Raw genomic sequence first — 26,123 nt, forward strand, 5'->3', positions numbered from 1 at the left:
GTTTTCTGGGTCTCTACTTTGAACCCTGTCATATACACAAGGACTGAGGTGAGGCTGACCAGCCTGTAGCTCCCTGGATCCTTCTTGTCCTTCGTGAAGATAGGAGTGACATTTTTTTTCTTCCAGTCCTCAGCAACCTCCCCACAACCTTTCAAAAATAAATAGGAGTGGCCTTGAAATGACATCAGCCATCTTCTTCAACTGATAGGTTTGTCTTATCAGATCATGGACTTGTGTCTGTCCAGTTCTGTTTATATATTCCCTGATCTGCTCTTTCTCCAATGAGGATAGGACTCTTTGCTCCTTTGTCTGTTTTACCAGTAAAGACTGAGGCAAGAAAGGCATTGAGTACCTCAGTCTTTATAGGATCATTTGTCACCAGGTTCCCTGAGCCATTCAGCAGTGTGTCCACATTTTCCCTAAGCTTTCTGTTGATGCTGATATACCTGCAGAAACCTTTCTGACAGCCCTTCACATCCTGCACCAGATTCATCTCCAGGTAATTTTCCTAACCCCTATGCCCACACCCTTGGACAGTGACTTTTTGCTGAACTTTCCTCTTGTTCCTCTGGAACACAGGAGTATTTCAAACAGTGAAGCACATCTGGCTTACTTTAAATATTTCACTCTGAATATATGCTGATCTTGAAGCTCTGACAGCACTCTTCACCTGCACAGAACTACTTTTAACTGAACTGAAGGCATCTAGCTTCATTTTATCTATTGCATCAATTTTTAGCCTCTCTCCCCAGCAAGATGCTATGAAGTTTGTTGGCGTATATTTCAAGCTTGAAACACTTTTTTTTTTCTTTTTCTTTTAATTTCTTTTCCCTCTTTTTTTCTTTTTTTTCTCTTTTTATTTTTAAAGTGGCTTTTACTGCAATTAATGAATCAATTTACCATCCAATACCGTATGTTATTATACACATTTTGCAGATGAACACCCTGAAACTCAGGGGAATAATGCTACTTTTCCAGAGAGACACAAACAATGATATTTCATCTTATAGTTCACTGTAACCATGCAAAGTAATAATGGATGAAGTAAACTAAAACCAGGTGAGATGCCTCAACATATCATAAGGAAACTTGGAGTTCAAATCTCAATATGAATTCCAATTCTATAGTTCATTTACATTGCATAGTATTTTTAACTAAGACAAGATCTAGTAAAGCCTCATTCAAAGTCAGTGCATTTACCGTTTCCAATAATTAGCTGGTTTGTTTAAAGCAACTTCCGACAGGCTAGTGAATCCAGCATGTAAATAGCAGATGTGGGAGACATCTGTGCTAAGCTATGTGACTTACAGGGTACTCTGCTGATTGTTGTACTGGCTGTCCTCAGATGTTTTTTTTTAAAAACTGCAACCTGTTTTCAAGTGTCATTGAACCAATTTGTATTTAGAATTTTAAATGGATAAGATATAAACAGAAGACTAATTTCTGGTCAGTAAGCAAAGGATTTTGAGTTCATGTAAGTAATTAAATGTGAAAAATATGAGGATGCTGTTTAGTTATCTAAAAACAGCATGAAAGGTGGGATACATTTCTTTAAAATGGCTCTATAGATTTCAAATTTTTTGGATAACTGAATCTCTTCCCAGTGCCATTTGAGATGCCTTTGCATATACTGTTTGGGACATGCAGTGTCAATCTCAATGGAACAAGGTCTCCTGTCTCCAGGGTCTCAGATCTGCAAGATATGATGACATACTGGATGCTGTAAAGCATCCCAAACAGCTTTGATCTACCTATATGAAGGCAATTAGGATCACTCTGTCAAAACATTGACTTGAATCCTACATCTTATTACAAGTTCTATCCTGCAGACAATAAGGATGGAAAACATCCATTTTTTAATTATAATTATATGAGGCACAGTAACTGTTTCAGACTGTGCACGAGTACAAAGCATAACTTTCTAAGTCGTAGTGAATACATTAATTAACAGATAAAGAGAAGTGATGGCTTTAAAGCAGAGGACTCAGAAACTTTTGGTTCAGTTCTTGGCTCAGTTTCCATTTCACCTTACAAAAGAGGGTCTTTGCTGCTCATGAAACAGAGAGAACCTCAGTGGGGCACTGTGAGGAGAAATGCATGAAGGTTTGTGACAAGCAAATGAGTAAGTGTACTGAGGGACTAAGAAACATGTTTTTACAATAAATTTTAATCTTTATTTTCTAAAGGCAACAACTCTCTAGATTCCCCAGATGAAAAGAAAAGCACAGGGAAAAAAATCCTGTTTTAAACATTTCTACATAAGAATGTTAGGAAGAAGAACTAGAAAAATGTGTGTAAGGATCATGTATCATGTCACCTATAACTGTAAGTAAATAAAAGAGAATACTGGCCATTCGTAAATAGGAAAAAATGAAAATGAGTGCTCACTTAAGAACACTTAAAGCTTACTTAATAACAGGGCTCAGAAAGTATTCAGTCCAAATTTGTTATGTTCATTAACCTCCTGGAAACTAATGGAGCACTTGAAACTACTTCATCAATAACCTTCCAATTAGTCCAGTTCTTAAGGGAAGAGAAAGTGCCGCTACGTGGAGTCCCCTGGTCCTTCCCCGGCCATGGCACCATGTGCTGTTTGCCAGTGCTTGCCTGGCTCCTGGCGAGATAAGAGTTCTCCTTTGCAACTCACAGCATCAGCCAGCTGCCAGCATCAATATCTGCATGCCACTTTCTATAAAGATGATACTTACTGCCTAATATGAGCTCTCATCTGTAGTTTTCTCTATGGGTGCTAATTCAAACATAATTTTAAAATTCTATTTTAGATTATATCTTCTTCCTGTAGCATGTAATGAAGCTGTTCTCAAAAGAGGCCTCTTGACTTTCTAGAGAACTGCAGTACAAGCAAAAATGACTTAGAAGAAGCATAGGTATAAACTTACAGAGATAACATCAACAGTAGTTAATTACCCAATACATCTATTCAAGCTCCTACCTCATTGAATGTGTTGCTTATATTTGCCTCAGTTCACTGTAAATCCACTTTTCATTACTGTTCACAACCCACAGATGTTACTCTTTTGACATATTCTAGAGGCAAATATATCGACACTTGGAGAGAAAATTAAACACACCAAATGTCTAATGAGCAGTTCCCTTCTACCCTGCACACATTCAAGGGCCAATATTTTAGTGTTGTAATGAAATAAAACCCTTTCTTGAACAGAATTATGCTAGCATACTTTGTTCATCACTTGTATCTATTTTCATCATGTACTTGTTGGCTGCTCTAGAGCTCATTAAAATAAAGTCTCTTTTGGAAAGTGTTTTTATATTCCAGTGATCATAATTTTAAAAGATGGTATTCATGCTGCTTAGGTTATATGAAGTGTGCTTAGATACATCTGTAGCATCTAAAGACAATGATACCTACCTGTTGTCCTTGTTAAGTACATGTAATTGAACAGAAATTGACTAGCAAATACTAAGAAAAATACAATTAGAAATTAAAAGTGTTTAACAACCATTATAAAGATAAATGGTTTTTAATCTAAAATGCTTTGAAACATGGAAAAAAATAAAAAATAGGAAATAAATAATACTCAAGTATAGAGATCATCAGGAGCAAACTTTAATCATAAGATAAATGTTATATACCATAATTAATAAATTTGCTATTTGCAGCACATCTTGCCTTGATACTTACTTCTCTTCTGGGAAAATTAACAGAATTGTTGTCCATTTGAGCTATTGATAATTTACTAATGAAAATTAAATGAAGTAATAGCAGCCATAAAGGATGTTTGCACTGAAGTACAGCAGAATTCATTACAATCTCTGCACATTGAGTTTTGCTTTATTCTCCCAAATCCAGCCATTTTTTAAATAATCTAGTTTCCACTGTTTATTAATTTTCACTTTTAGTGACAAAAGATCTTTTCTTTCAAGCAATTCCATAGTCAAGATGCCACTAAAAATATTAACAAATTTCCCTTATATGAAGATTTTATGGACTTGCATGGAGATTGCAGCAATTTCTTGTTTAACACTTAATTGAGAAATACAGACTACACTGACAGGAGAATTTATAGCCCTTTCACCAGGAGCATGCCAGAGACCTCCCTGTGTTATGGGTGCAGAAAGCAAAGGCATCTTCCTAAAGTTAAGAAGTGATCAAGGACCCCCATGGTCCCCTCCACTTCTGCAGGTACCTGATGACAACAACTTTTCAAAGTCCACAGATCAAGGCACAGACAATGCCTTTTCTCTAAATTGTTTCATGAAACCTTCAGTGACTAATCAAGTTTGGAGTTGCTGTGGTTAAGTTGATAATATCACACAGTACATTTCTGTTTCCAAATTGAGCGCTCTTAATTTTTAGAATCAACTTTAGAACCACGTCTTTTCCCGTTAATGTAGCAGCTGCTTTCCAGAAACAATTTACATTATGCATTTTAGAATTCAGTTTTCTCAAATAGTCCTTAGTAAATGCACTTACCAAGAGAAGAAATAGATGGGCCTTGAACACACTAAATTCCAGTTTGTGTACTGAAGAGCAACACTCAAGAAGATAAAGAGCTAACCTAGTTCATTCTCTTTTCTCTAGCAGTGACCAGTAGATATCACTGGAAAGAGCATTGGGCATCTATCTGTGAGGCAGTTCTTCCATTAGCACAACTTTCAACCTTCCAGCAATCAGTAGCTGAGGGACCTGTCCTCCTGAAACAGAGTTTATCCTCCTGGATCAAAAACTATCCCTTTGTTCAAGACAGAACACCCTCTTTTTCTGATCTTCTGCTAATAGAGTGACCAGCACAGATCCTTTGGTAACACACCCCTCCAACTATTTTGAAAACAATGAATTTGTTCTTACCTCCTTTTCTCATCAATTTTCTCATCTCTGATTAGTCTTTGAATACTGAATGGACGTTCTTTCCTGTCTCATGATAAATTCCAATTAATAGTATTGGGAAAAAACTTCATGAAAAGTGTTCCATGGAAATGAACATAATATATCAAGTTCATTTACATGCTGAATTCGAAAAAAAAAACTCTAATAGACTAGGGAAGCATGACTTTTTTTTTCTTCCCCAAAAAAGAAAGAAAACAAGTCACTTTGACTCTTCCCCATTACTTCATACATTTACTCATTCTTACTTGTTACGATCAGTTTCCTTCACATAGGTGCTAGAATACTGCATATAATTATATCCCTCTGGATGATCTTTGAGAAAATAGGACTTGACATTTGCCACACACATTCTTCCCGTGCCATGGCTGGTGTAAGTGACAACATATCAAGGCTGGTTCTTTGGCAATTTCTAAGTTCCTCTGGAATACCTGAGTGAATATCATCTGGTGCTTATATTTGTCCCAGTATACTTTATGAATTTCTTCTAAAGCATCTTCTATTAACACTATAGTTAAGACACTTCTTGGGAATTAATTTCCATAAGAAAAAGCTTGAGGATAAGAACCTCCCAAACTCTTCCAACACAAAGAATTGTATTATTTTTACATGTTAAGGAATGTCTTTTGTCAATGTATTTGAAAGAAAAAAAAAGTTTTATTATAATTTCTTATATTCTTAGAAAATTGTTCCTCCAATCTTTGTGGGCTTCTTATATCACAACTTTAATTTGCAAAAACTCATACTCATTTTTATTCTCAAATTACATTGTTATTTGTAGAACTTTGACATTCTGTTTTATAGATTTTTTTTTTTTCTGTCGTTTAACCACACCTTTAAAAAGGACACAGGTTTTGTAGCATATCCCCAGCCCCTGCAGAACTTGCTGTGATTACAACTGAAAACATAGCTATACAGCAGTAAGGCAATAATTCCTGTGTGTGAGATTTACCCAGAAATATAGCCCACAGCAGGAATATGCTTGGGATTGCAAAATTTGGTCTAACGCGGTACAGTTCTTTCCCAGCATCATTACTGGGAACTCAGTAGCAATGTGAAAAATATTTATCAGCAGCTTCAGACCTGAGCACGTTCCCTGCACATCTCACAGAGGCCACATTCCCTGCAAAGCACATTGATGGAAGTCAGCAGTGGAAGATCATTTTGTACTGTGCCTTTCTTCAAGCCTCTCCTCATTTTGCACATCATTTTGAGGGCAAAGTTACATTTGTAACTCTCTCCCTCTCAGGTAGAACAGAGTTTTTTTTCAGAAAGAACCACCTAAACCCTTTTATAGGAACAGCCTTAATAGGAAAGCAAGCAGCACTATCCAAATTTCAAGGTCAAATGCCAGCAATACAAGACGGTCAGCAGTTGTGATACAAAACACAATCACCCCTACACCCATGACGGATAGGTTACATTTGACAGCCCTCTGCTTCGTGACACTTAGACACAGTGAGTGCACAATTCAGCTGCCGTAGCTCCAGCCTCTTCATTGAAGATTTCTCTAATGTGCCCTGGCAGAGAGGCTAGGAGAGCTGAATGCTGCTGAAACTTGAAAAGACCCAATATTAAAGAAGATGTAACAGCAACAGCTCTCATTTTGCACTGACTGAACTTCCTCTCTGTCCACACAATACATCTGAAAGAGCAGTGGAGGCATGTGCTCAGTTTAGTGGGAAAACCAGATGTCCTTTTTCAGATGTACTTTAGAGCTCTGATCAACTTGATGAAACCTGCCTCAAGCATACACTCCAACGATCAACAAAAATGCGGCTGCTTAATGATGGCAGACTTCTAATTAAAGTGGAGCAGTCTAGGTCTAGAACTAATTTTAATCAAAAGACCAGCCTAATTATCATACTTGCTTTACAAATGAGCTCACTTAGATACAAAAGAATTTAAATTTGGAGGCTAGAAATTATTTACAGAAATAGGCAAGGGCAGATACCAGTAGACCCGGATCGCCTGTCCTCTGCGGTACCCTCTTCAGTAAGAAACATTAATTCATGGCCTTTCAAAAATTGTTTTTCTATTTGATCAAGAGGGATTTAGGAGAAAGCAGGGGAGTCACTCAGTGATTTTTGACAAGCCTGTCCCTGAGGACCCAGATCACAGAGGTTACAGCACTCAGCCTTCCAGACTCTGGCGGCATAAGACTGGAATGGCTGATTTAACTTGCAAAGCTAATAGCAATAAAGAGAAGTGTCAGGGCAAAGATAACACTATTATCCACAGAAATACTAGTATAGACTTTTAAAACCAGTTAGAAATTTTGCATGCAAATTCCTATTAAAGCAATTGGAGCAAACATCCAAACCCATACACATCTTTGGAAAATCTCAACAATTTTACCAACCCAGGATTTATACTCACTAGAAACAACAAGGAACTAAAATTAGTGCAAGACAGGTGGCACTGAACATACAAGAAAATTTCATCATACTATACAGGCAAGAATTTTAAGTTACCTACAAATACCGCTTCTTGTCCTTGTAAGGTATTGAACAAATCTGCTGGGCACCACTTTTTTTTATTTTTTATTTTTTTTGTCACAATCTTCTATAACCATGTTTTTTGCTACATATCTAGTAATACTAGCAAACTGAATTGCTGTCACTTAAAGTGTTCCTGCATATTTGCATATTTATGGAGGTATATGTGCACATGTTTTTGCTACAGCAAACAGAAAATAGAAACAGTAGTATAAACTTTAATAAAAGTGATTTAAGCTAACATTTTTGTTCATATTTGCAATGAACAGACTACACACACAAGCAGTTACCGCAACTCAGTTTACTCAGGGTAATTCACTAAGCAACAGCAATTCAGATTTGTTGGAGCCCTTGCTTTCCCAGAACTATCCTCTAACCCTCTAAATAAAGATGCCTCACAGATAAATTATGATTGCAGTTCTGATTTTCATCCCCCTGATACACAGTCACGCACACGCAAAGTGTACATATATTTTCTGAAGATAATGTAACATTTGCCAAAAAGACATTTTAAAAACAGTCTCAGAAGTCAGTTACTCACTGATCTGATTGGTAGAGGCACTATAAAAAGCATTGACAGTAGTTGGGCTGGTAAACCACCTGTAGTAAGAGCAAAAGAAATCTGTCAGTACATTTAAAAAACTTTATGAATAGAATAAGCAGAGATAAAAAGTTTACTCAGTGGAAAGAGAAAATGTAAAAGATTGAGGATACATTAAAGTTAAATTATTTCTCTAGTTCAGCTCACAGTTTCTGGAACATTGAAATCTATTGTTTAATGGCTTTACTTTAAGTGCACTTACTTGATGAATGTTCAACAAGACTGATTGTTAAGCTTCCTATTACTTAATCCACTGTATTTCTAAGTGATGTTTGTACTTGTGAGGTCTTCCATGACGACAAACTGAAGTCCTGACTTCACCCAACAGAGGTGCAACATTGATAGCAGCTGTGAAAACTCTCTAAGTTTTATTATACCTGTCTTTCAACCATGTGCAGAGAAACTCCCTCTTGAAACTAGAGAGCATTTTGAAATGACTGAATTGGCTTCAGGCTCTTTGCTGAATAGGCACTTGTATGATTAGGATGATGTTAGCAACATGGGTAGGTCCTTTCTGGAAGCCTAAATTTGAAATAAAAAGCTTCACGCTCTGTACCCTACCCAGTGAGCATCAGTGTGCCCATAAACAAATGGGCATGCTCAAAGCAAAACTAATTTTACATGAAATGTTACCATTTCTTCTCATGTTTAGATTTCTCATACTTACTGGAAGGAAACCTAGATTTGAAATGTAAATAGGATTTATGAATCTCCTTAGCCTAAGCTCATCTATATTGGCAGTGGTTTCACCCATATGAGTGGAAAAATCTCAATAGGTTTCAGCAAGATCCAAATCCCCCCTGAGGAAATTCTGACTTGACTGAGTCCAAGATTTCACCTTATGCTTTTATAATGAAGAACTGAGAAAAAAATTAAAGCAATAAAGATGATGAGAATTTGTAGTTAATTCATAATAAATTAGAAACAACTGTAATAAGCATCCAAAAAAAAGGAAAATCATAATTTCTTTAGCAACATATTACTCAGAAGTTTTGTAAAGCCTGAAAGCAATGAAAATAATGCAATTGCTTTGGAAAATTCCTTTCAGAACAAAAAGATGGCAGCTGCAAAACAAGGAGTAAGACAAAGGAAGATCTATCAAAACATGGAAAATGTGTGATGCCAGTGAAATTCAAGTACATGATTTATGCTTTAAAATAGCACCATCAAATGAAGGAGCTATCTGCAGGGCCTGACTGTTGTTCTGGCAGTTGATGTCCTCACATAGACCATGTAACAAAGGGGAGAGTTTTAGGATGGCAGCAGCCTGTCTTTTATCAATAAGTTTATCTGCTTCTCTCATGTTCAAAGCTGAGCAGCTTATTTTATAATGCAGTAACTTGAAAAAGTAACCAAGGAAAGCCAAGGGTGATGTCTTGTAAATGTCTAAAACATCCATCACACTATACTCTCTAATTGCCACAGATAATTCTCCCACTTTTTTTTTATTAGGAGATGCTAAAGGGGAGGAGTAGGGGGGAGGTTGTTTATTTTGGTGTGTTTTCTGTTTCCTCTATAATAAGGGAATGAAATGTGAGAGGTAATGTAGTGAGATTATGGAAAACTGAAGAAAGAATGCTTATGGTGAGGGGATAAAGAAAAAAAATAGGGGCTCTAATTGACCACATTTTAGTTTCACATTTGTTGACATCAGTGATGAGCTGAAATGTTTTGAAGGATTCAAGCCAGGCACTTGTGCAGTGGTACTGCTCTCTCAGCTTAGCAGTAGCTCTGAAGGACTCTATCTCTCTTTGACAAGGAGACAACCCTGGAGGGACCCACCTGAAATGCTCAACACTATAATTTGGATTTTACTGGAAGTTTGAACAGACACAGCATTGCAACTTCTACCTCACCCTGTGGGTTTGCTCCACTTAAAACATCCTTTCTATTCTCTTGAACAGCAACTTCTAAGCATGAAAAAGGCTTCCAAACAACAAACAACTCCCTTTTTACAAATCCTTCTTACAGTGTGTGTCTTACAGGGCTCCCTCATTTCCAGGCACAGGATCAAGGGCCTGAGGCAGATAACTTACACTTCAAAAGAGACTAATGTGCTTTGCTCTCTTCCCCATCCTCTTTGCTGTTGCACTCCCGGGGCCACACTGAGCTCACTGCAACCAGCTCATGATGGGAAACACCACAAGCAGTGATTAAAGAGTTCTTCAGGTACAAGCAATGTCTCAGCACAAGTTTTCACCTCTTTTTCTGGGTGAGGAGCTAACCATAGCAATGCATGTATTTGTCATAACAGAAACACCTCACTTGGCCTGAGTGCAGCCAACACTGCACCACTGCTGGCCACACTTTCATACCTATAAAGCTACCTCATCACTTGCAGACAAGCTGCTGAGTCTCATCACAATCTCTGTATCCTGTGGCTACTCCTTTCTTCATGATCTACCACCGCAACAGCAGAGCCCATCTTGTCTTCTGAGCTTAGTATAAGCCAGACACCAATAGCAGTTTCAATTTTCTCACTGTAAAACTGAACTATGTTCTTTCTAAGTCACTTTTTCACAACAAGGCCTCAAGGACAACCCAGTATGTAATTCGTTATGCTCTCAAGCAGATAGAAAGAGAAAACTTAGTAGCTGTACCAAGGCACAAAGAGTCACAAAGAGATTTCTGGTGACAAGCAGTGTATACTGCTGAATTTTATATTTGATGTTTAGAGACTCTGGCAAGGAGCATATTTGCAATCCAGCATTTTGTTGTACCTTGCAAGCCGCTCTCAAGAAGATTTAGAAAGCATTTTCCACAAAAGAACAGAAATAAGTGAGACTGCTTCTATTTAGACTAGTTGAACAACTTTACCTCACATTTGTGTGAGGTAAATTTGTGTGACCTCTTTCAGTGAGCACCTTGAAATGACTGAGTCTTCAGTGACAGACCTTAACTAATAATATATCAAATTACTATATGAAGACCTGTAATAAATAACTGTCAATGTTAAATTTTAAGGTGAAGCAAATTTAGAAATAGTTTTCACATTCCTGTTTGAAGTCTGGTTGGTCATTTGCTCTAAATCTGGTTACAATGTCAGTGTATTTGACCCACTACCAGGACAGGAAAAAGAAAAAAAAAGAAAAAAAAGGACAAGCATAACAAAATTTAAGCTCCCATTAATTACAGACTAAATAATAAATCTAGAATTGTTTCCTCTGTTTCTATTTCTTATTAGCATGTGAAAGAGGGATAGCTGAGTGTAATGTCCTGTAACATTACCTATCAACTACTGCAGCAGTCAAAACATAAGGCTATGGACTTGATACTTGCAAGTTTGATATCTCTTGCAAAGAAAATCTTGTACTGAGAAATGAGGCAGATACTCAAATAGGTTTGTGTTACAGCTATCTCCACCATATCTTACTTCCTGAGTTAAGAGCATAGTGTGCTGCAATGGCAGTCATGAAAAGCATTGACTGGGAATGATTACAATACAGGGAAAAGCTTATTTCTTTAATTCTCCACAAAGCATGAACTGAAGTTGCAATTTGTTCTCTCAACTTTTTGAGTTATGGGAAACACTCCAATTGAGCAGAATTTGGTATGCAGTGTCCGATTTTTTTTTTTTTTTTTGTTATTGTTGTCTTTTAAAGACATATACAAAGATGAACTTGTGAATATATAATGCATGTAAGCTGGTCAGAAGCAAAAGACAGTACAAAGTTACTAATGACGCTGGAATCCAGAAAATTTCTTCCCAAAATAACAACTATAAAGAAAAACTTCTTCAAGGTGACTTCAAAGGATGTGTTTCCTCTTCTCACTGTTAGCCTGCTTTATACATTTTCCTGCATAGAAATAAAAGATTAGCCTCCCAGCTCAGTCTGCCATCTGTCCCCCTTGGGGCTGGGCTAGAAACAGGGATGGTGAGGCTGGGCTCATCCTCCAGTGCCACATCACTGATTAAAATGAAGTTCAAAGGCCAGGAAAAGGCTTCAGGAGGGTCCTTTCCAGTCTCTCCTTTCCAGAGCAAGCCCACCCACAGGATTTCTGAGCTCAGAGCCCTGAGTTTCTACAGAAGTCAACAGCCTTCCTGGAGTCTTTTGTGGCTTCTTTTCCTTTTTTGCAGCAGGATCTTTTGTGGTGTCCTTGACCACGTCCAGCCCAGCACCTCCCCTGCAGTGAGCCAAGGGCCACGGCTGACAAACAACAGTGTGTGGTCAAGAAATTCAAATAGATCCTGGAAGAAACACAGGAACACTTCTGGCATGCCCTGCTATAGGGCTGGCTACCAGATGCCTACATCTCCAGCATGTAAGGCTGAGTGAAATAATCTTAGAGGTCATTTCCCAACTTCAAAGGAAAACGACAATAATAAGGAGTTGTGATGCCCAGAAAAGTTCTCTGACTCCCTGTTACATGCAACTGTGCTATAGGTGTTAAGAAGCATAGATTCAATGACTGTTAAAAAGGTGTGTATATACATATGCATATTTACACATATGAACATATATGGCTCCATGGATGGATAAACAAACACCACTGAAACACTAATTCTTCTCTATCTTTCCCGTCCATGCTGTCATCACCTCCCCATACACTGCTTATTCACCTCCCTCTGTTCTAACTGTGTCTCATCTGAATTAATGTAGTTACATTCACACTTGTTCTCCTCCCTCCCACAGTCCACCTTTCCAGCCTCGCCACCTCTGGTCTGCCCTCTCCATCCAACCTGTGCCTCTTCATTCATCATATTCCTTGGGAGTTGCCACAAATCCCTCTTGTATATACTCTCCTGATACCAGCAATTTTTGACCAGTTTGACAGAACCATCTGCTGGGATACAGACAGGTACTGAAGTCTGCAAGGTGCATCTCCTGTGGCTGTGGAGACTGCAGGGGAACCAGGCCCCTGGGGACCCCAGCATCATGTCACAGCTCAACACCAGCTGGGTATGATAGATTTCCAGGTGCATTCCTCCCATCCACAGCCTGATCAGCATTGCACATGATGCCCTCCCTACTCCTTTTCACAGAATCATAGAATCATACAATCACTAAAGAATTTAGGGTCCTTAAAGATCACACAGTTCCAATACCCTGGCAGGGTTACCTCCCACTGGACCAGGTTGCCCAAAGCCCCAGCCGACCTGGCCTTGAACACCTTCAGGGATGGGGCATCCACAGCTTCTCTGGGTAACCTGTTCCAGTGCTTCACCACCCTTACCGTGAAGAATTTCATCCCAATATCCAATCTAAATCTACTCTCTTTTAGTTTAAAGCCATTACCCCTTTTCATATCACAACGCTTCCTTTTTGCTGTAGACCCAACAATGGGTAGGTCAGGAAGGAGAAAAACACAGGACAATGAATTTTGATAAATACTCCTGGTTTGGAGGACTTTTTCTGTTTCTTAGATTACAAAACTGTTGAATTCCCAGAATAACTATTTCCACTTTCTTATCCACATTCCTCTTGCTTTATCAAACTCCTTTGTCTTGTACCTCTCGGCTCCTCTGTCCCCTGATAGTGTTTCCCCTAGTGTTTCAAGTGAACTAGCACTTTGTTTTTCCATATAGTTGACTATGCTGATGAACCTGAGTCCAGACTGAAATAATATTGCTGAGAAATCTGCGCTGTCTGCTAAATGAATATAGTGTTTCACATTTGGGAGTAATATTACAGTACTATGTGATAACTTATTTCCTTATATACTTTTTTTCTTATTTATCTTTATCAGTCCAGAGTGCGGACCATCTTTTAATATATATCTCTAAATATATAAATATTTTGCTAAAACCTACTGAACTAAGGCAAAGGAGATACAAAGAAAATGGAAACAAACCCCCAAGGGTAATTCTCTATTAACACAGTGCCAGGCTTCAGTATAGGCCAATGATCTGTGGAGTTCAATGAGAGATAAAAGTTTAAAAAATGAAGACAGAGAAAGAGAAGAAAGAGAAGAAAAAGAAGGAAGGAAGGAAGGAAGGAAGGAAGGAAGGAAGGAAGGAAGGAAGGAAGGAAGGAAGGAAGGAAGGAAGGAAGGAAGGAAGGAAGGAAGGAAGGAAGAGAAAGAAAGAAAAGAAAGAAAGAAAGAAAAAGAAAGAAAGAAAGAAAGAAAGAAAGAAAGAAAGAAAGAAAGAAAGAAAGAAAGAAAGAAAGAAAGAAAGAAAGAAAGAAAGAAAGAAAGAGAGAAAGAAAGAAAGAAAGAAAAAGAAAGAAAAAGAAAAGTAAAAGCCTCAGAATGCAGCGGTCTGATAGCCAAAATGTGGCAAGCACTGATGTGTTTAAGGCCATCCTTGACATGCCTCAAACTAGTGGGAATTATTTGTTTATTATAATAAGTTAAAACACAGGATGACATTTTTACTAGAGGTGGCATGGCTCTCTGTGCCTTGGTAGTCCTCAGCTGACACAGCAACAGTGGCCAGTGTAAGGGACACCACCTGTAGATCTCTTTTCTATCCCTGAGCAAGTGCAGAGGCAGAATAATCCCCCAAAAGGAAAAACCACGGCTGAGGGCTCAGACAGGCTTACCCCCAGCCCTGCAGGGAACAGAGGTGCTGACAGAGAAAAGGTATCGAAAATCAGGTTGGGATGCCCCAAGCCAGACTGTTCCCCAGTGAGATGCCCAGAATGGAGCTGGAAGGGTCTGTCCCCTGCCCTGTATGTATGCACACGTAGGGACAGCATTACCACCAGAGGTTCCCATCTATCCTCTTACGCAGCAGCCAGTACAGAAGGGGTTATTTTTTCCCTTTTACTCCGCTTCCTGTGGATGAGCTACTTTGTGACCACATATAGACACTAGACCTGTTTATCTTCCTGTCTTGTATTGTTTTTTTAACCAAATTAAAAAAAAAAAAAAGAAAAGCAGACTGGAATAGATCTACCTAAGGGCAAGACAAAGGTGATGAGGAGACTGCTGTTAAGTAATCCTCAAAATAAAAGAGCAAAGACAAGGAAGAGAAAGTAGTCAATCTTGAAGTGGTTGGTAGGGTAAAACCTTCAACTTTTTGAAGCATAACCACATGACAGTTCTCAGAGGTGACAGCCCTTGAGGTGTACATTCAGGGACAACCTGCCCATTAATTTCCCTACAGAGGGCATTTGCATTCTTGCCAGCAGTCTACTTGGTCTGTGTTAGTGCTGCCTCAACTCTGCTCACAGGATGAGGGCTGCTGATTACAATTTCTGTGGAGAGGCAAGCATTATGTTTCACTGGGTTTAACCATTGCAATGTCAGAGAAAGGCATAATGAGCTCACAATAACTCACCATTAAAATCAAGCTATAAAAAAAAAAAAAACCTGAAAATATGCAGCCAAACTATGAAATTCTAACCAAGCACAGGCTGCGTCTGCCCTACTGGCACTCTCTTCATGCCTCATGGACAATGCAGAGACATCCTTGAAACAAGGTACAGTTCAGTATGAGAAGGAATTTCTGGAACCATAAGGAAATAGCACCACAGGAGCTAAGCAGCAGCACTGATTTCAAAGGCTCTGTGCAGAAAGAGTTATTTTTAAGTAGTGTGATTAGAGTAATTAAATTCTGTTTATGTTATAATTTGCATTTTAAGGATTTGATTACCCACCAGTAAGAAGAGAGACTGATTCTTTTATGTATTTGCTGACTATATGTGACACAATATGTACTCTCAGGTTTACAAATAAAATATAACATATGTAAATTAAATCATGTCTTAGGCTGTATGACTGCAATCAACAGCAGGTAACTAACAATGCTTATTGCTATCATTAATAATATTATCTCTTGATAATGGCTCCATTCATAGAAAAATTATTTCATAAATCTCTGTTCTATCATTCCAAATTCTAACTGTGACCAAGAGACATAATCCAATTTTAATTGAGATTCAATTAGTTCTTTTTTTTTTTTTTTTTCTCATTAAATTAAAAGTTTAAACTGCCAGAATATGTCTATTGTGCATTGGAACAGGGGTACCTAGAACTTAATGAAAAGAGTACGTTTATGATAAAAATATCCCCAGGAGTTTCTGAATAATTGTGGTGGGCTTTTTTGCCCATAGGCTTTTTCATTATAAAATATTGCTGTGTGTGTAGTTCTATTACAACATAAATTATATAAATTAAATAATGTAATTTAAAACATTGTTAAAAGATTATGAAAATTTGTCTTTTGTCTACTCACTCTGTTTTTGGAACTTCTTTTCTAAGCCAGTAGAAATCAGACTGGGCTGCATATTTGCGAGTTTGTAATACATTGCCAAAATAGTCACTTTCTGTAAATTTAAGCTGTATGGATAAAGCATATATATTTTTAGAACATGTCCAAGAAATAAAAATAATAAAATAAAATAAAATAAAATAAAATAAAATAAAATAAAATAAAATAAAATAAATAATCAGAACTTTTAATTTAAACAAGATAACCACATAATTTTTTAGCCATTATAAAACTAAGTAAAATTTCCACATTTGGTAGGAGGAATAAATATTTTTTAATAAATATTGATGTAAGTTAAGAAATGAAGGGTGAAAGGATCTTTGCAAGGGACTAGTGGAAAGCTCTTGCCTGTGCAGAGAGAAACTAAGGAAATCAAAAGTACCCAAAGATAAATTGTAGACTGCATGTTTCTATGTCTATTGTTAAGGCAGACTCTTTTCCATATGGAAATGGGTCTATCCTTATTTCTAAAAGTCCATTTAAAAGCTGCTTTCAAAACTGTAACAAAGCCCCTTGTTTTTTTTTTTTGTTTGTTTTGCATTTAATTACAAATACTTTGTACTGTGTGGCCTTGGAGGATTCTGCTGCCATATTTACCATTCCTCACATTAAACACTTACAGACATAGGGCTCCATGGTCCCATAAGCCTCCAGATCTATTAGCAAGCACCCCCACAACAAACCATGAAAGAAAAAGGGATGTTAATATTTTATAAATCCAGATGATATCCCTGCCAACAGTTTCAAATATTCCCAGGACTTGTGAGTTACATTTCAGATTATGTTTCAGATCATAAAATTATAAAAAGAATGTAAGAAAAGTTACGTTTCAGATTTAACTGGGTTTTGCCACTGTGATTAAGAGGTTTTTGCTAGACATTACCATTACCTGGGCAAGTAACTCCATACCCTGATTGGTAAAGTTGGCCACATCCTCCATCTCATTACACTGGATTCACAGCACTGTCTTGACCCACTTTTCCATGAACAAGGAAGGACTAAGCATGTAGAGCTTCTTCAAAGGTTTCTCAATAAATCATGCCTCCTTTTAGTGTACTTTCCTGTTTTCTGACATAGTAACTCTATCACTACTTGGATTTTAGTGGCTCATGATTGAATTTGTGGTTCTACTTTGCCTGCAACTTGCAGTAATACAATCTTTCACATACACACCACAGTTACCCCTTTGGAAAATGACAAAATATCTTATTCTTTATCATCTTCCTTCCTGCTGTGGTTAGGATACCAAGTCAGACAGGAATGTTGGATCCTTGTCCAGCATCTGTAACAGCAGGGCTGTAGAGTGGTTAAGACCTCCCAGTATGATGAGAAACAAGTATAAATAAAATTCATAGCCTAGAGAAAGGAGGCAGAGCCTATACAGGCATCATCAATTGTGATAAATCAGAAGAAAAATGCATTAGTTTATTCTGAAGGCCATTACTGTGAGGAAGAATGCTTTTGTATTTGTTTTTGTTTTCTGTTTTTATATGTAAATTAAAAAAAATATATGTTCGAATACTTTAAACCTTAAAAACGTTTAATAGTGGGGAGGTTCTTTGTACCCAGGCACATTTTACTCTCAGCAGGCCTGGAGGCCATCTCAATTAGACATGCCAACATTTACACTTTAGACACTAGAGCTAACATACTCAATTCAACATTTAGAAATAACCAGGCAAGCAGAACTCCAGATGTGGGTAAAACTAAGGAGCTGTGATTTTAGACAAGGGTGAAACAAAGCAAAGAATGGTCACAATATGTAAAAGAAGAAAGCTGCAAGTCTGATACTTACTGTTTTGATGTCTTCATTAATATATGTGTCATTCATTATAAACTGGGGATAACCCACTTTTGCCATAACTGCTTTTGCCTTTGAAAAAGAAAAAAGAAAAAACAAAACAAAAAAAACATTGGCAGACATAACCATTGCTCAGTGTATGACACTTTATTCCCCATTCTTTTCCCATTGCATATTATTATGCCTTCCTGAAGGCATCCTAATTTAACTTCAAACCAACTTGCCTACAAGGTAAATTTGGTGCCACAAATGAGTTTCACACTACAATGTGGAGGGTCTAGATTGTGTTGCCAGATTATCACAGTGGGTCTGTTGATACCTGCAGAGTTTTTGAAGAATTACAGCAATGTGAGCACAAAAATATTTCCCAGCAATTTTTGAGTTAATCAAATGGTCAAATGGTTCTTTCTATAATGAATGGTCAAATGGTTCTTTCTATAATATTTTCAAAAAGACACCAGGAAACAACCCGTTTTGCTATGGCACAGGCTGGTACACATCCATCTGTTAAAATAGATTTAATTCAGAGATATGGCTGACCCTGGATCCCTGCAAGGGCAAACTGCCACTTACACTTGAGGCCATGTGCACACTTTTCTGAAGGACACCGTACTTTCCTAAAACCCTATGGCTGACCTTTTTATTGTTCTCCACTTTTATCCCTTACTTTACAGTCTTTCCCCTTTCCCTAACATCAGGAAAGGTGTTAAATAAGACACTTCACTTTCCATTGACTTTGTTTTTTTGCTTTTCACTCATGAACTGGTCCCACTGTTTATGTGAAATCCTTGTAAACATGCTGGTGTGGATTGATAGTACCTGTAGATGAGTATTGCCACTTCATAAATCACAGTATGAGTATATAAACAACCTTAGCAATGTCCTCACAAAAAACACCAGCAAGCCACCCAGACACCCAGCATTGCTGTGGATACAACACGTTTCAAAAGAAAAGCAAGAGGATACAAAAGGAAAGGATGACATAAAAAGAAGTAAAATATGACAAAGCCTTAGAATAACTTAAAGCCATGATGGACCAGAGTAGCAAAAAGATCTCACTTTGTATGTTTTTGGGAAGCTGAACATAACTTCTCCTTAAGCCTTTGGAATTACCCTCATCCCTCAAAAATAACTCTTCTGGAAATACTGTCCTTCAAACAGAAATGCTTAAATCCAAGTGTATATTGCAAGATATGAAATGCAACAAACTGATTGGCCTTTTAACCAACTACAGCCATACCAGCCCTGCATTCTGTCTGCAAACAGACCCTGGACCTCTCTGGAGGCCCCCTGACTTCTACTTCTCTCTTGCTGCATGGGGGGTTTGTTCAAGGGAGCAAACTATTTTTACTTCTTCCACAGTAAAATCCTTGTTCCCTTCCCCCTCAGCATCTCAACCTACAGGGCTTCCTATGAAGATCACAGACAGCATGAACTGAAATTGTTATTCCACAACTGTAAGAAGGAAGCTGATAGGGAATTGCCTCAGTTTAACCAAAATTATTTTGTCTCCTCTTTTATTTTTCAAGAAGAAAGACCTCTTTGCTTCTTGAAACATCTTCAATTTTTCAATCTCATTTCCAACCCAAAGTCATAATCCTGCATTTGTGACATCACAATTAATTGCAGTTGAGATAATTATGATGTCTCAAATAGAAAATTACAACTTCAGGTGGGAAATTAGCAGCAGGAGCAGATGAACTCTTAAGCAAGAAAGATCCCATTGTCATGCAAATATCCCTAGTGGGGGAAAAAAAAAAAAATCAAAAAGGAAGACAAATGCTGAAGAGGAAATATGAAGTGAGCCAAATTAACTCTCAACAGAATGTTCTCTCAGTTTTCCAGAAGGTACAGCAGCCTTTCAAGATATCAAGATATTTCAAATGCCTGGGGAGAAAAAAAGGAAAGAGAACGGAGCACAGTTCATCTGCAAGTTTGTATATAATCAAGAGCATCTATTTTTTGTTGCCAATGGTGCTGTCAGGTCCAGCTGACTGAACTTTTGCAAGGGATTGGAAAATTTTGTTTTCTATTTCCAGTGCTTCAGTTCTAGTTGTTATACTGCTCTAGATAAAGTGAAGAGTAAAACTCATCAGATTTAGTTTCTACTCAGTCAGCTGCTTAAGCAAGTTCAGTGAATCTCAGATAATCTGCATGTGTTCATTTGAATTGCTTAAAGTAGCCTCTGTGTTGAATTTACTTAATTGAGTCCCTTAACACTTTAGATTTTATATCTATTTAATCAACTTATATGATAGAGTAATTCCTTTAAAAGCAATTTAAACTGCAACTTGCAAAACTCCAACAATGATTTTTAAAGAAAAAGTAGGGATTTACTGTGTTAGTACAATGTCATTTCACTCATGATTTAGCTAGTACAGTGTCAATCAAATACTGTTGATCATATTTTAGCACATAACTATTTTTTTTTAAGCTACATTATACCCTTTAAAAACATTCTTACCTTCTATATTGCCTTCCAAACGAAAGCAAAAAAGATTCACACCTCACTGGCTGTAAGTGCAGAGGACTACAAAGCCAGCCTGTGTCTGGAAGTGAGAAACGCTACTTTACTGAAAGGTGTGGAACATGAGCCCTGTCCTCAGACCCACAGTGTTAGCTATGTGGTCAGGAACACAACATGCCCATCTCCTCTTCACGATATGGACATTTTGGGTAATTGTGAAATATCTGCCACATACACCTCAGTCTTTTCCAAGCAGCCCAGTGAGAGCAGCAACATGGGAATAAGAGTTTTCAGCCCTTTTAAGCCCCACTCTTTTAGCAAACATCTCCAAGGGTGAGGATGATTCCTTTTCTAGGCTGCTTACTAGCAGATCTGATATAGGCTGACTGAAATATCATGTCCATAACTATTATTTAATATTAATTTTATATTTGAGTCATATTTAAATTTGTTAGTCTTGTCATGGCTCTGCTGCATTAGAAATAGAAAATTGGAAGAGTTCTCCTACCCGGACTTGCTCAGAATTGCTGGGCTCACTTACCAGGTTATACAAACTCTTGCTCTGTGCCTTTGACAACTGATATAAGGAGCTTATGATTTCCATGTATGCGGAAAAAGGGCCAGATGCTTCTGAGATATATGTGTTATACATGCTATATAGAATGCTAGTAAATAACCAAATTTGTCTGAGAATATTTTCAAAGTAAACTCAAAATGTAATGCTGCTCTTAGTACTTTGATGTTTTAACAATGGCTAAAGCTGTCTGTAGTTTATAAGATATACATAAGGGGAAAGTATTATTTTATTGCAATGGTTACTTAGAAATTCTAAACACAACATATGTGTTGTAGATGTCTGAGCAAATAGGAAAGAAAACCATATACTCCTCAATAACTAAACACACAGGTAGACCTTATGAGCATTACTAGAAATTCTGGTGACTTCTTAAATGTTCCACTAATCAAGTAGGATAACAAAAATTCAGAAAAACACACTTTGTTACTACAACATGAAGTTACTTTGCAGCAAGCCAAAAGGCTGTGGCACACCAGTAAATCTCCTGATTCTGACAGTGAAGGAAACGAGATCCTGGTGGAGGGGACAGCTTCCTACAAAGCAAAACCTAAAAGAGGACATAGGAAGCTCTGTGAAGACCCTGGGAATTCCTTCACCAGGTTTTCTCCCAACAGCTTTACAACAGGCCCAAGCCCTTTCAGCTGAGCCCAGGACACAGCCCAACTTACAGAATGATAGAATCATTAAGGTTGGAAAAGACCTCCAAGATCATCTGGTCCAGCCATCCCAAACTTATCTATCACTGTCCAAATCATCCCAACTTATCTACAAAGCACACAAGTTTGAAAGCATCTTGTTAGGAGTGGGTTTCTAAATTTGCACATTGGAAGTTTCTTGCTTCATTTTATTTTCACTTGAGTAATCTTTAATGGCAGTTTGAAGACTCCTTATTCATAAAGCACAAGAAAGTAGAAAGCTCTCCTAAGACTGGCATGCTCTCTGATAATCAAGTCAGTATTTTCCCCTTGATAAGATAAAAAGTATGTTTAAAGGACCAGCCTTCCGGGAGGCATGCTCACACATATGGGCAAAGCAAATGAAATGTGACAAATGTACAGGAACCAACAATGTGATAATTGCACATGAATCCATTGTAAACACACCATGCACAACTTTTTATAGTTTAAAGGCTCATTTAATTTATCTAATTTGCATATTAAGTAACCATTTGTACAGGAGGAAAAGGAATGATGTGGTATTTCCCCTAGCCACTGTCAAGAATTCAGACTAGCTTAGGCTATCAAGCAAATGAAGAAAAATCATCTCCATGAACTTCCTCTCCTGCCACTGAAAGTGAGAGGCTCTGGCAGGGGGTGACACAGAGCAGCAGCAAAATTTAGAGGAAACTGTGATAACTGTTTTCTATCCAAGCAGCCAGAGAGAGCAGGCTTCAGGGCGGAGGACCTGGTATGCAACTGCTCCCTCTGCCACTGGTTAGGCCAGGAAGCTTCACCACTGACTTCCACAGGGCTGGGATTTTATCATAAGTTATGTCCTTCTGTTTCTGTCATGAGAGCTTTGTATGTCATTTTACTACAAAGTAATAAAAGGCCTTTCACTCTTGACTTAACTTGCCAAGGTGGAAACAAACACATATGTTTCAATGTTACAAGGCATCATCTGTCAAGTCAAATTCTCATTTGGCACCCAAATGTAGCACATGAGGTTTCCAAGAGCCTTTTTTGCCCATTATAGCCATATCTGGACTCTTTGTAGGCCTGCTAGTGAAACCAAGTACTGGCATATTGTATTCACTGTTAAATAAATAAATAAAAATCTCTATATATCTCACACCCAACAAAGTTTTATGAGTCTGACATAGATCTTCTGCATATCAACTTGACTCACAATAACTTTGTGAAGATCATTTTCAAGCTTCTAAAAATAATAAAAAAAAATAATAATACAATTACAGTTCACTGAAAAATTAGCATGAAATACATTTTGAAAGCTAAAATCATTCACAGCAAAGTAATGTTCCATTTAATTACAAAGATTAATTCAGCCTTTATGTACGTGTCTGGTCTTTTCATTTTTCATTGAAAACAGATGATTCAAGAGCCATCTGGTAAAACTGCTGCATAAATATCACTGCATCTATTTAGGTTTTATGTATAGAAAAAAATGGGAAAATAGTAATGGATCTTGGAAAAACAGTGAAAAGTTCCATCACAGGGCTAAAGCCAACTCCTACAGATATCAGTAGGAAGTGACACACTGTCTTCAGTAGGACCTGGACTGGGCCCACCTTAATAATGTATTTTATTTCCGCTGCAGAGGCTACATCAAATGTCAGGGGTTTGCACATCATAAACTGCAATCCAAGGTGAAGTAGCAACTCAAGCATGAACTCTTGGCCTGAAACAATAATTTTAAGAGTACTTGATCTGCACTCAACTGACAGTAATACATACTTCAGAATATAGCTAATCATCAGATTATTTATTTTTAAACTTTGCTTTAACTTTTCTCCTATATTTGTGTATCACAATGCAACCTGTGTAGACTGTGCCTATCAAACATTCTTTCCAAGATTTTTAGAGCTAGTGATACATTTAATAAACAATACTGATACCACTCCACACTCCATCACTGTGTGATATTCCCCACCCATATTTCAATAATCATTTTGAATGTTTTAAATTAACCTGTTATGACAATGGAAAATACAGCTGTGGCTTCATTCTTGTAATAGCTTGAGTTCAGGAGCTAGAAAAAAATCTATCAAGTGACTTACATGAATAATCATACCCAGCAACAAAATGGATTTTAAAGATTATGGCATCAAATACACTTATAGCACTGTGTTTTGAAAAGTAGCTGAGTCCATTTAACAACTATGTACTGCCAAATGAAAAAAAAAAGTCCTAGTCCTTGCCTTGCTCCTCCCATCATAGTCCATGGTTCTGCTCATGCTGCTGGCAACCACAACCAAGGCTCTGTGAGCTGTCTCAGGTTCTTGCTACATCTTTCTGCAAGATTATTTAGATCATTATCCCAGAAGAAATGTACTTTTTTTTTTTTTCCCCACAAATATTTCTCTGCCAGATCAATGAGCTGAATCACTACAGAGAGAGATCCAGCAAGTGCTAGAACTAGTGCAAGACAAGTGCTGGGAACACATGATGTGGGAAAGAAGAAAAGGAACACCACTGGGATTATGTGTTACATTACTTTACCCCTTCCTCTGAATCATCTTTTGAAACCAAAGCCTCATTCAAAGAAAATTTTCTGACAAGAAATTATTACCAATACACATGGGTACCATAATGTGTTTTACCATCCAAGGGAAAGGAGGGGAAACGGGACACAAAATTTTCTAAGCAAACAGTTGGAATTATATAATTACTCTTAATATCCAATAACTGTTACTAACCATAAAGTTACACTTATAAGTTTATTAGGACAGCCAAACATAGAAAAGAGCCAGAAAAAAAAAAATAATAATTTACATCACAGTGTGACTCTTTCCTGTCCTAAATCCCTTTTAGTTCTGGCTCTCTGAAAGGTAAAGAACTTGAATGTTCAAGCATTCTAAAACTAATTTCATTGGAATTAAATTTTCAGTTTAAACTAATCCTGCATTGATTTTTTAGCAACAGAACCAAGATAAATAACAGAAAATCTGAAAGAGTATGACTTCTATAAACATACAAATCCACTGTGATATTTTCACAAACATAACTCCTTAGTTCGATGCAGCAGTATACCTACTCATTATACCTACTCATAATTTCACCTACCAGCTTTGTTCCAATCTCACTCTGCTGCCATGGATGTTTGAATTTTACCAAGAAAAAAAATCTTTTGTCCATTTTGTCTTAATTCAATTTTTCATTTGTAACCTCTGCATAACAATTATCATGATTTCATTATTTTATGCATAGAACATTATATATGACAGGCATGAATTCTGTCTTCCATGAACAGAACCTTAGCTCTGTAAATAAAATACATTTCTTTTTGGCACACAACAAATATCTTCCTCTGTGCTTATATAATACATAAATGATTAGATATATCTCTTCCATAATTTTGAATGAGAGCTTAGTTTGACTCCAGTGAATCAATGGGATATCCAATTACACAATCAAAACTGGTTTTTTTACATCCCTAAGTGACAAAAAAAAAAAAAAAAAAAAAAAGTCTGAAATGGTAAATGTGAAAACACCTGAGTAACAGCTTGGAAAAACATCAAAATCTCAAGCAGTCAAAACTCCAATCGAAGACTTCTGTTTATAGGCAGAAAGTTGTGGAGGACTGGGGAGGAGGCTGAGGTGGGGGGAATTCTTCTAAAGAGATCTCAATTAGCAGTTAATGATGGTCATTATATAGCTTACACCCACATGAAGCAATGAATACATATGGACAACATTTTAACCAGAACATGCTTCAAACAAAAATAAAATAATTATTGACTTCAAGAGAGAAGAGCAATGCCAAAGCTAAGTGTGCTTTAAAATTTTACTCTAATGCTGTATACCAGGCAGAGCACATTGCATACCAGAGTAATTTCTGGCTTTAAATCTGAAATATTTTCTACAGTTTAAGAGTAGGTGTCACCAGAAATAGTTTGTGGTTGCAGACTGATTGGCCGCTGACCTTCATTTACCTGTCCCTTTGACTTGGCTTCCCAATACGGAAAAACTGAAATAATACTTCATGCATCAAGCACAGTAAGTGCATTTTGGCTTTCATTTAATCCAGGAAAAAAAAAAAAATAAATAATTAAATAATAATAATAAAGGATAAAGTATACTCCAAATTGAACATAAAAACAAACAAAAAGTAGATTTCTCTCATTATCTCTTCAGATTTTCAGTTCTGGTTTTCTACATCACTTTCTTTTTCTTCCTCTTTTTCTTTTAAATGAATACACACAAATTCTGTGATTCAACCTGAGCAAGATAGAAAGGGCTCCTCCCAAGAACTTTGGTGATGTGGCTACAGTGGGCACCCTCAGGTGCATCTTCCCTAGCACCATGACAATCACACATAGCACTGTGATACTTTTTCGGGGTGGCTGATGTCTGTGCCTGGCCTTCCCATGGTGGGCTGACTTGCTGCAGTGCTACACATCTGGGAAGTGCTGCTAGGTGGAATAGGGACAAGGAGCTAAAGGCATGGTTTCAGACTGTATGAGCTCCTAGACAG

At 37.4% G+C, this 26,123-nt stretch overlaps 1 protein-coding gene across 1 annotated transcript in view; it reads right to left on the bottom strand.

The window, feature by feature from the left end:
* Positions 1-26,123, bottom strand: part of PHEX (phosphate regulating endopeptidase X-linked) — a 102,639-nt gene that overhangs the window by 20,477 nt on the left and 56,039 nt on the right. The window contains exons 13-15 of the mRNA XM_068687427.1: positions 17,920-17,997; positions 16,089-16,192; positions 7,907-7,965 (exon numbers count right to left, since the gene is read on the bottom strand). Of these exons, the coding sequence (XP_068543528.1) occupies positions 7,907-7,965; positions 16,089-16,192; positions 17,920-17,997 (241 nt within the window). The remainder of the gene's footprint in view (positions 1-7,906; positions 7,966-16,088; positions 16,193-17,919; positions 17,998-26,123) is intronic.

This window comes from Anas acuta, chromosome 1 (assembly GCF_963932015.1).
Source record: "Anas acuta chromosome 1, bAnaAcu1.1, whole genome shotgun sequence".
NCBI lineage: Eukaryota > Metazoa > Chordata > Aves > Anseriformes > Anatidae > Anas > Anas acuta.